This window comes from Acinonyx jubatus, chromosome A3 (assembly GCF_027475565.1).
Source record: "Acinonyx jubatus isolate Ajub_Pintada_27869175 chromosome A3, VMU_Ajub_asm_v1.0, whole genome shotgun sequence".
NCBI classification, from domain to species: Eukaryota; Metazoa; Chordata; class Mammalia; order Carnivora; family Felidae; genus Acinonyx; species Acinonyx jubatus.
In genome coordinates, this window is record NC_069388.1 from 56780534 (window position 1) to 56792551 (window position 12018).

The window sequence follows — 12018 nt, forward strand, 5'->3', positions numbered from 1 at the left end:
GCTGAGTCCATCAAGTTTGGTGCTACAAACACACATATCACCGGGACTCCAGACAAGTGCCTCTTCCTAAAGCAAATCAGGAAAAGTGAGTAGCTGTGGCAAGGTACTTCTGTGGATGAAGCATTATTAACCAGAAGGACCGTCCAGTGCTAGACCTGCTTGTATTTCGTAATTTTAGTAATGACCCAAGAGTTGAGTGCCAAGAAATTTGGCATCATTTATTAAAAAGGGTAGACAAGTATTAAGGAGCTCCAGAAATCCATCTGAGTTTTATTTACAAGAAGATGGACTTCAAAGGTTGATCTGTAGCCAAGCCTGAGAAACTATGAGCTGGAATGGCCAGGATTCCACCATAGTCAAAACAAAACAAAACACAAAAGGCAAAAAACCAAAAACAACAACAACAACAACAAAGCAAACTCCATCAGAGCAGGATATTGTCTCTTTTGTCCCCTGACATATACCTAGAACAGTGTGCCTGGCATAGAGTAGATGCTCAATTAATATTTTTGAATCTGCCTTTATGAAAACAAAATATGACCTCATCTCTGATGAAGTATATTATTTCTATAGAAGGGATCAGACAATGAGACAGAGGGTATTTAAAACATATTTGACCTATCTAAAAAATTCCCTAGTTCTCTCTAAAATTCTGTCTGCCGCTCTGGTTGCCGTATGTCAAGAAAGACAAGCCAGAGCTACACAATGGCCAGAGAGAAGCTGCTAAAATCTCAGGATGGTAGTGATATAAAGACTGCTGGAAATTATAATGCACTGGTGCTTGTAGGATGTGGGCAAGGAATTAATTTTGATTCAATAAAATTAACGTTTAAAAAATATAAATTATTAGATGATCGAGAACACGTAGCTATAGGTAGGGTGATCATATTTTGGAATTACCTGAGATAGTCCCCATTTTTGCCTCTTGTCCCAGCATAATTACTATAATTACTAATAAGACTCCTTTAACTTTTAAAGTCCTGGTTAAAGTAACTCTTCTATTACTGAAAGCTTACGAAATCTGACACAGAAAGGTTGAACATTCTGCCCATCCCCAGGTAATGTAGGAGTGCATTTTCTTGTAAAATAGCTTCTAGGGGAAACATAGTTAATAGAGAATTGAAAGCCTCAAGAAGATTTACTAGAAAAATCATCATACACCTTTTTACTTCTCCTCTGTTTTGCACCAGGCACATGACCACACGTTGAGCATACCTGATTGCTGATCTCCCCAACAGTCTTGGAAGGTTGTATCTCATTACAGAGGAGGAAACAGGCTTAGAGAGGTCAGGCAAGCTAACAAGAAACTAACAAGAGGTAGAGCATGCTCTGGGAGTGCAACGTGTTCCAAAGCCCATCAGCGTCCACCCCATCACACCAACAACCCTCACTGCTACACACTCAGACTCCCCAAGCGAAAGACCTTGGAACTACTCTTCCTCATACACCAGCCACAGGGAACTCCAGAGCTCTCTGGAAGAACCATCTTTAGCCATGCCAAAGAACAAGCCTCTTGCTTCCATTGGAAAACAGCTCTTAACTGTTGGTCGAATTAGCCCTGCATCTGAGGCAGGAATGCAAAACACAGACGCGGTATTAGCAACAAAGCCTAAACTAACAGCCATGTGACATTTGGCAAGTCACCAAGCTGCTCTTGGGTTTAGCTCTTCCATTAACAACGAAGGGAATACTAGAATCATGATTTCTGGGCCTTCCCAGGTTCAAACTCCTAGGACTGGAGCTATGACTCACCAAGAGTGAGAAGTTCTATAACCCGGGTAATACGATACTGCTTTCCCAAGTATGTATAGGATGCTTGACAAGTATAGTTCCCCTTATGTGCTGCAGTCACATTCGTCATGATGAGTCTATTTGTCAGTCCAGTAAAGTTCACATTGTCAAGTAGTAGAGGTTTGCAATCCTAGACAGAGGGAGAGGAAGGGAGTATTGAAAACCAATTAATGAATTCCCCCTGCCTACCAGCAAAAGAAACTCTGTTTTTTCACATTGGTAAATGTTTTACAAATGTGTCTATTTATGTGTATGTATGTGTACACACACACACACACACACATATGTATACATGCATATTTATGTTCATATATATTCATACATATGTGAATTGAAAACCTCAGGAGAATTTACAAAAATAATCTCACATGCCTATTTATTTCTCTTCTGTTTTGCACCAGGCACATGATCACAAGTTGAGCACATGTATGAATACATGTATGACCATGTTCCTTACATACAAGTTTTAATATAGTATGTTTTTGGCAATACTCACAATTACATTTCCAGGATATTAAATGTTTATGCCTATGAGCCTTGCACTTTGAAGACAAGTGAAGACAAATTTATTTGCAAGAAAAACATGTTTGAGGAAAGAATGCTAACACCATATTTTCTTAGTAATGCTGTACTTCCTTTCTTCATTGACATTATTTATTTTGTATTTCTTCACCCCTATAAGATGATTCCCCACATAAGCTCCAACCAACTGGGTAGAGCGAAAGTACCAAAAAACGTGATGTGTTCCATGGAGTGCTAGCCAATCCACTTTCAAGATAGTCATAGAAACCACTAAATTATTTCAGGATCACTTAATATTTTTAATAAAGCAAAAATACATATGTTTTATGATAAATAGGGATCTCTTAAAAACCTTAAATTTATAATCAGTCTTATCATTAAATATCTTTTATTTCTACTATACTTTTCTCAATCTTACTAAATCAAATAAAATTAAGAGAAAGTAAGATTTTTATTAAGCTGCAAATTAAGTGTATGTAGTCTTACAACTTTTAAAAAAATTTCTAATAGGTTTCACACACAAAAGCAAACAACATGTCACATGAAAAAGTCCTCTGCAGATTCACCCTATGGTCCAAGACAGAAAACTGATTTTATCTGACAGAAAAGTAAAATACCATATGTAATATAAAATTACCTTATGCCACTGTATTTTGGGTAACTCATGCTTTTCGTCTCTAAAAAAATCCAAATAAGGACACACAAGTTGTCCATCTCTTGCAATGGGTAGTTTCTGTGTAAATATAGCTTCTGCATTGTAACACAAGTTAGGTTCATGCTGCACAAACTTAATAGCTATTTTAATTTTGAGGCAGTAAGTTGAATTTCTAAAACAAATCAAAATAGGTGAATTAAGCACCATTAAAGATGTTTCCATGCTTAACGACTGCAGCCACACAGAACACATGTTTGTAACATTATTAATCCCTTTCTTACCTTACTGCACAATAGTAATGTCCCGAATCCTCTACCTTAGCGGGAACAAACCAAAGTTTATCTTTGTGCTGATGAATCCTGGAGTCTACTTCCATAGATATAGGTGTCTTGCTGTCATTTTTATACCAAATTATAGTGCCTTTCTTTTCGTTCGGGTTAAGAAGACATGAACGAACATCAATTTCATACGCAGATGAAACTAAAACTACTTTTTCTTCACGTTCCTCACAAGTATCTTTAAAAGGGAAAAAGGGAAAGCAATTTCCATGAGAAATTCGTCAGTGATTTTTAATGTAATATCTACATATAAACACATCAATTATAAAATACTTCAATTCATATTATATATGAGTTTTAACGGCTTTATGATTAAAAGTATAATCTTGGGGGCACCTGAGTGACTCAGCTGGTTAAGTGTCCAACTCTTGGTTTCGGCTCAGGTCATGATCTCACGATTTGTGGGTCTGAGGCCTGCTAGGCTCTGTACTGACAGTGCAGAGCCTGCTTGGAATTCTCTCTCTCCCCCTCTCTCTCTGCTCCCCTTTGCTCGTGCTCTTTCTCTCTCAAAATAAATCAATTAACTTAAAAACATTTTTTTAAATAAAAATATCATCTTGGAAGTCTGAAAGATTTATGTACAAATCCAGTTGTGTCACCGACTAGCTGTGTGTCCTTGGGAAAGCTATTTAACCTCTCTTATCCCTTCCTGTCCATCTAAAATTTGGTGCTAATGTAGCAGGAGAGATATCTACTTCAGTACAAAATGGACTGGATTTGGCCTCCCACCTAAACAATTTTAAAAATGGACCGTGTATATGAAACAACAATATTCAAGACACTGAACATCAGGGAACAAAAGACAGAAATACTCGAAAGATGGAAAACAAAACAGGTGAGCCCTACAATTTTCCCAAGTTACTGCCTAGAGAAAGATTCTAGGTCATGACATTGCAAGGAGGAAACACAGGCAAAGCCCAGTGTTCTCTCTGAATGGAGAAAATAGAGCTGGGAATCCAGGTAAACCATAAGTTTGCAGAACAGAATACCAAAGGGATTATAACTGTAAAGATAGATAGAGCTTTGAAGATAAGTCTCCCTTAAGCTTTCAGCTGAGTACCAATTAGCATAAGCACATTAGAAGTGCCAAGGCCAGGGGCGCCTGGGTGGCGCAGTCGGTTAAGCGTCCGACTTCAACCAGGTCACGATCTCGCTGTCCGTGAGTTCGAGCCCCGCGTCGGGCTCTGGGCTGATGGCTCGGAGCCTGGAGCCTGTTTTCGATTCTGTGTCTCTCTCTCTCTCTGCCCCTCCCCCGTTCATGCTCTGTCTCTCTCTGTCCCAAAAATAAATAAAAAACGTTGAAAAAAAAAATTAAAAAAAAAGAAGTGCCAAGGCCAGAGTGAAAACTGCCAAAAGGATTAGAGTGAATATCCACTGGAGCATGCACTTGCTAGTAACATTTGATGTTTTCAACAGGCAGAATGAAAAGCCTCCTTAATCATGGGGCATCAGGTAAAGTACCCAGATGATTCCGACCCACCAGATGGGACGTATTAGGCCCCATACAAAACCTTGTTCTGATCATGACTAATAAAGCTTAAAATCAAAACCTGAAAAGACCAACTACTTCCAAGTCATAACCTTGTGGCCGAACAGTTCAAGAACATTTTTAACAATACAGAAATATCCAGCACCCAAAATGGTAAAATTTACAATGACCAGCATTCAGTCAAAAATTATCAGGTGTGCAAAGAAGTGGGACAATACAATCAATAAGAAGAAGAAAATAATCAGTCAATCAAAACTGACCCAGAATTGACACAGATGATAGAATGGATTGAAAAATTAAAATAGTTATTACTACTCAGTTCCATTTGTCCAAGATACTAGATCAAGCATGTTGAGTAGAGACATGAAAGAGAGGTTTTAATGAAATTTAAATCAAATTTATAGTAATGAAAACTACAATGTTGTCTTAAAAAAAACACTGGATATGATTAATGGCAGATTTGACAACACAGAAAAAAAGATTAGTGAACCTAAAGGCACAGCATTAGAAACTATCCAGAATTAAACACAGAAAGAAAAATAACAGAAATTTTACAAAATAAAATTAGTTAGCTGCAGGACAACTTCAATACATGTAATATAAATTCCTGAAGAAAAAGGAGAAGAGAGGTGGGTGAAACATAAAAAGTACTTGAAGAAATACAGGCTTTCAAGATTTTATTAAAATAATGTACACACAGATCCCAAAATCACAATAAACTCTAAGGAAAAAAAAAACCATGACAAAAACTACACCAAACACAAAAATGATGCAGCCTTCTTGTCAAAAACAATACAAACCAGAAAAGAGTAAAATAACGATAAGTACTGAAAGAAAAAATTACCAACCTAGAATTCATGATCTAGTAAAAATATCTTTCAAAAACAGGAGCAAAATCAACACTGTTTTTTTCAAATTATAAAAGCTGTAAAAATTCACCACCAGTACATCTATGCTAAAAATATATATATATATGTAAGGAAGTTCTTCATAAAGAAGGAAAATAGTATCAGATGAAAAATGAATCTATATAAAGGAATAAATTCTCAGAAATGTTTCTTCCATGGGTAGTTATAAAATAATTTTTATTATTTAAATATTTTTAAAGATAACTGAATGTTTAAAGCAACAATTTTTTAAAAAGCATTGTGAGATTTATAACACGTAAAGAAGTAAAATATATGGGAACAATAAGGCAAAGTTCAATAAAGGAGAAGTGTATGTATATTGTTCTAAATTTTTTATACTATAATTGAAATAGTACAGTATCACTTAAAAGTGGATAGCAATAAGTTAAAGATGGATACCATAATCCTGAGAGCAGTTATTTGAAAAACAAACAAGTTATTAGTATAAGCCAGACATAGGAGATAAATATGAATTATGAAAATTCTCAATCCAAAAGGCAGCAAAAAAGTGAAACAAAAATGAAAAGAATTTATAGGACAAAGAGAAAATAAAATATGATCCTAAATTAAACCCAAATGTATTAATAATCGTATTAAAATATTTTGATGGTCTAAATACCCCAACCAAAAGGCAAAGATAGTTAGACTGCATAAAGAAAGAAGGACCCAACTATATGCTGCCTATTATACACACACTCTCACACATACACACACTTTAAGTATAAAGACACAAATACATTAAAAGTAAAAAAGAGAAAATATCTACCATAATACTAATCAAAGGAAAGTATGAATGATTATTATATTATCCAATTTTACAGTAAAGAACATTACCAGGATAAAAATGGCCACTTCATTACAATAAAGGAGTCATTTATCAAGAGGTACACAGTAATCCTAAATGTTTATTCACCTACTAACAGTGCTTCAAAATACATAAAGCAAAACCTGATAGAACTTCAAGGAGAAATAAAGAAACTCACAATTACAGTCAAAGATTTCAACACCATACTCACAATAATTGATAGAACAAGTAAAACAGCCATATAATGATAATGATATAAAAGATGTGAGCACTGTCAATGAATTTGGCATAATCAATTTTTTTAACTTGTTTTTAATGTTTATTTTTGAGAGAGAGACTGACAGAGCATGAGTCAGGGAAGAGCCAAGAGAGAGAGGGAGACATAGAATCCGAAGCAGGCTTCAGGCTCCAAGGGGTCAGCACAAAACCTGACGGGGGGCTTGAACTCACAAACTGTGATATAATGACCTGAGTTGAATTCTGTCGCTTAACCAACTGAGCCACTTAGGCACCCCTGGTGCAATCAATATTTCTAGATAATTCTACCCAACAGAGCAGAAGACACATTCTTTTTGAGTGCACACAAAAAATTTTATCATATTCTTGTTCATAATCTAATATTCAATAAATTCAAAAGGATTCAAATTAGACAAAGTATGTTCCCTGGTGACAATGGGACTAAACTAGAAATCAATAATAGAAAGAAATCTAGAAATTCCCCATATATTTGAAGGATGTAAACCCCTTCTACATAACCCATGAGTTAAAAAGAAAGAAAAAGGGAAATTAGAAAGTAATTTAACCTGAATAAGGAAAACAAAACATATCAAAACTTGTGGCATGCACTGGCAGCAGTACCTAGAGGAAAGAAGACAGCACTAAATGTCTACAGAAGAAAAAAGATCTCAGATTACTAACTTCAGTTTCCACTTAAGAAACTAGAAAAAATATATATACCCAAAAGATCTGAGAGAAAAACTGATGAAATAAAAAACAAAAATAATAAAGTCAAAGATACCAAAAACTAGTTCTTTCAGAAAATCCATCAAATTGATATATGTCTAGCCACTGATCAGGAAAAAAGAGGGTGACATCTCTTATTACAAATATTTTAAAGGGATAATAAGAAAATCTTATGAACAATTTTATACCAGTAAATTTAAGAATTTGAATAAAATGAGCAAATTCCTTGACTATAAACTTCTCAGAAGAAAAAGATAACCCGAAGAGACTTGTAAATACTAAATAAAGTAAATCTGTACTCGAAAAACTTCCAAAGAGAAAACTTCAGGCCCACATGGCTTCACTAGGAGAAATAACACCGATTTTATATAGTCTTCCAGAAAATTGAAGAGTCAATAACACTTCTGGTTTACTTTGAGCTCGGCAGTATTCAAATGTCAAAAACAAAGACACGACCAAAAAAGAAGCCCACAAACCACTCCTCATCGTGAACATAGATGTAAATGGTTTTTAAAATATTTTAGCAAACTGAATCCTACAATGACATCAAAAAAGGATAATGTATTATAATGTACATAACATCAAAGGAATACAAAGTTGGATCCACCTCTTTTAAAAACTCTATGAAATTCCATATTTGAACACCTTTTAAAAGAAAAGTTATATGATCATCTCAACAGTGCAGAGAAAGCACTTGACAAAATCCAACATCCATTCCTGATAAAGACTCTCAGCAAACTAGAAATGGAGGGGAACTTTCTGAACCTGATAAAAGACAGGTATGAAAAACCTACAGCTAATCATATAGTAAGATTAGGAACAAAGCAAGGATGTCCACTGTAACCACTTCAATATTATACTGGAAGATCCAATGAGTACATTAAGGCAACAAAAAGAAATAAATGGCATTCAGATTGAAGGGGAAAGAAAAATGTCTTTATTTGCAGACAACATGACCATCTGTGTAGACTATGCTATGAAATCTACATAAGACCTGGAAGGATTAATAAATTGTAGGATGTGAATATGCAAAATTAAATGTGTTTGTATACACAAGCAAAAAATAACCGAAAACTGAATTTTTAAAATATCATTTCTAATAGCGTCAAAAGATACGACTAAAGAATAAATCTGACAAAAGATGCTTCAGACCTATCCAATGAAAATTACAAAATGTTGCTTAAATAAAGTTCTAAATAAATGAAGAAATGTATAATCTGTTCATGGGTCAGAAGAATCAATTTTGTCAAGATGTCACTTCCCTCCAAATCGATTTATATTCAATTCCATTTCATTCCAAATATGAGCAGGATTTTTTTTTTGTATAAATTGGCAAGCTGATTCTAAAATTCATACAGAATGAGTCAACAATTTTGATTTTTTAAAAATGTTTTAAGAAGTTACACTGCTTTATTTCAGCATTTATTATAAAGCCACAGGAATTAAGACAGTGCAGTATTGGTATACAGATAAATAGGTCACTGGAATAGAAGTCTCAGAAATTAGACTGGAAATTTTTTTCCATCAAAGGCTTCCAATAATCAAAGCATTTATTTAAGGGCTCCTGGGTGGTTCAGTTAGCTAAGCATCCTGATTCTTGCTTGATCTCGGCTCAGATCATGATCTCAGGGTCATAGGATAAAGTTCTGCTTTAGACTCCATGCTGAGTGTGGAGCCAGCTTAAGATTCTCTCTCTCTCTCTGTCTCTCTCTGTCTCTCTCTCTCTCTCTCTCTGCCTTTCCCCCACTCCCTCTCTCTCTCTCTTAAAAAAATACAAAAACAAAACAAAACAAAACAAAAACAAAAAAAAAGCAAACACATTTATTTAATAACAAACCAGCTAAATCTCAGTGGAACAAAACAGTTTGTGTCTTTGTAACTTAAAATACTGTCATCCCCTTTTCCCAGCCTTTCACTCTAGCCTTGAAAACAGAAGCCCGGAAAACACAACAGCTGTGAAAAACAGCAGGCTTTCAAGAGGAGACCAGGTTTGGAGCTCCTCAGAAAGTCCTATTCTTAGAGCACTGCCATGAATTTACCTGACTGGAAGCTCCTTGGAAAAGTCACAGAGTGGTATTGTACCAAAAAATAAATAATCCAATTAAAAAATGGGCAGAAGACATGAATAGATATTTTTCCGAAGAAGACATACAGATGGTCAACAGACACATGAAAAAAATGCTCAGCGTCATTCATCATCAGGGAAATGTAAATCAAAACTACAATGAGATGTCACCTCACACCTGTCAGGGTGGCTAAACTCAACAACACAAGAAACAACAGGTATTGATGAGGATGTGGAGACAAAGGAACCCTCTTGCACTGTTGGTGGGAATGCAAACTGGTGCAGCCACTCTGGAAAACAGTATGGAGGTTCCTCAAAAAGTTAAAAATAGAACTATCCTAAGATCTAGGAATTGCACTACTAGGTATTTACCCAAAGAATACAAAAATACGAATTCAAAGGAATATGGGCACCCCAACAGTGCAGAGCCTGCTTGGGATTCTCTCCTTCTCTCTCTGACCCTTCCCTGCTCACACTCTCTGTCTCTCAAAGTAAATAACTAAACATTAGAAAAAAAAAACATAAAATTGAGATAAAAGTGGACAGGGGCACCTGGGTGGCTCAGTCGGTTAAGCGTCCGACTTCAGCTCAGGTCACGACCTTGCGGTCCGTGAGTTCGAGCCCCGCGTCGGGCTCTGGGCTGATGGCTCAGAGCCTGGAGCCTGCTTCTGATTCTGTGTCTCCCTCTCTCTCTGCACCTCCCCCGTTCATGCTCTGTCTCTCTCTGTCTCAAAAATAAATAAACGTTAAAAAAAATTTAAAAAAAAGAGAGAGATAAAAGTGGACAGGTTAGCATGGTACTCTGGGAGGACTTCTAAATATTTAGCTACTAGGAACAGCGGTAGCAAAAACAGTATATGATACAAAGAGTAAACTTTAAGAAGGTCTCAGCTAGACACCCTGTTCTGTTTATCTGGGATTTGCCCCACCACTCTACTGAAATTTTTCTGATCTATAAGTTTTAAGCTGACACATCAAATAAACAACTCTAAGATATCATCTTACTTAACTTATTTAAGTATCTGCATTTGACACCTATGATCCACTCATCCTTGAAACGCTTTCTTCACTTGGATCTCAGGACACTTGTCTGCTTCTCTTCTACTACATTTCAGGTCTCTTTCACTGAGTTTCTGATGAGTAGAAATTTGACCACCAACCTTGGAGATCTACAGTGTTGAGTCCTTGAAGGTCTTATCTTTTCCAACCGCATTCAGGTGACCCCATCTCGTCTCATGGTTCTAGTACCAGCTGCTTTCTGAGGTCTCCAATTTTATATCCAGCCCAGAACTCTCCCCTGGGCTCCGGACTGCTTAGTCAACGTCACTATTTCCACACGGAATGGAGCTAAACTTAACATGTGTGGTCTGAACATGGATCTTCCCCTGCCCCATCAAGGGCAACTCTACCTTGCACTTGGCTCAGGCCAAACCCCTTAGAGTCAGCCATGATTCTCTTTCTCTCATACCCACATCCAATTTATCTTAAAATCCTGTTGGCTCTATCATCAAAATATACCCAAATTTTGAGTACTTCTCACTTCTCCTTGCCACCCTTGAACACGCTCCCATCAATCCTTGCCTAGATCACTACAACAGCTCCTAAATGGTCTGTTTCTGCCTTTGCCTCCCCACGATCTATTCACCATGTAAGAACCAGAATGATCCTGTTAAAATAGAAGTCAGATCATCTCTCTGGTTTTGAACACAGAACGCTGCAGTTTTCTATCTCACACAGAGTATAAGCCAAGATCCTTAGAAAGGTCTATGGGTTCTACACAAACAACCCTCCATCATCCTCCCCCCACTACCATTATCCACATGACCTCGGCCTTTATCACATCCCTCACCTTTCACTCTGCTCCAACCACACTGGTATTTTAGTTCCTAGAACATGCAAGTACTCCTGGCCTCAGGGCCTTGGCACATGCTGTCTGAAATGTTTCTCCACTCCCAACCTGATATCTATATAGCTCCTGCCTCCCCCCACTTCAGGTTTGACTCAAAGGTCAACTTCTCAGTGAGGCCTTTTCTGGCCACACTATCAAAATCTTTAACCTTCTGCCCACCCCAGTCTCCAAACTTTATATATCCTTTTCCTGATTTTTTTTCTATGTATGCTTCTTAGCATATGACATAATATATACTTACTTATCTAATGCATTGTTTCTCTTCCCTAGTGGAATGCAAACCCCATGCAGGCAGATATTTCTATTGGGGTTATTCACTGTGTCCCCAGCACCTAGAGCCTAGCACACAGTAAGGGCTAAATGCATTTGCAGTATGGTAAGAAGAGGAAAAAAGGAAAAAAAAAATGAAGAAATCAAGAAAACAAAGAACTGTCTTATGATGGTTTTCAGTTCAGTTGTGGGTTCATAATGAATTTTGATACTTCTTGTGAATGAGAGCCAGGATTTCCCTTATCACACTCTTCAATCAGCAACAAAGTCGGAGAAGGCTTGGCCCTGACATTGGAGACCCGG

The 12018-nt window shown here is 36.7% G+C and overlaps 1 protein-coding gene across 12 annotated transcripts in view; it reads right to left on the reverse strand.

Annotated features, from left to right (window-relative positions):
* Positions 1-12018, reverse strand: part of IL1R1 (interleukin 1 receptor type 1) — a 78422-nt gene that overhangs the window by 13817 nt on the left and 52587 nt on the right. For 9 of the 12 annotated variants that reach the window (XR_008289256.1, XM_053200383.1, XM_015065156.3 and 6 more), the window contains 3 exons: positions 3250-3484; positions 2951-3140; positions 1753-1921 (listed from right to left, as the gene is read on the reverse strand). The exons of the other annotated variants lie outside the window; for them this stretch is intronic. Coding sequence is in view for 8 of the 9 variants with exons in the window: in XM_053200383.1 (XP_053056358.1) it covers positions 1753-1921; positions 2951-3140; positions 3250-3484 (594 nt within the window). In the remaining variant the exon portion in view is untranslated. The remainder of the gene's footprint in view (positions 1-1752; positions 1922-2950; positions 3141-3249; positions 3485-12018) is intronic. 12 annotated transcript variants of the gene reach the window in all.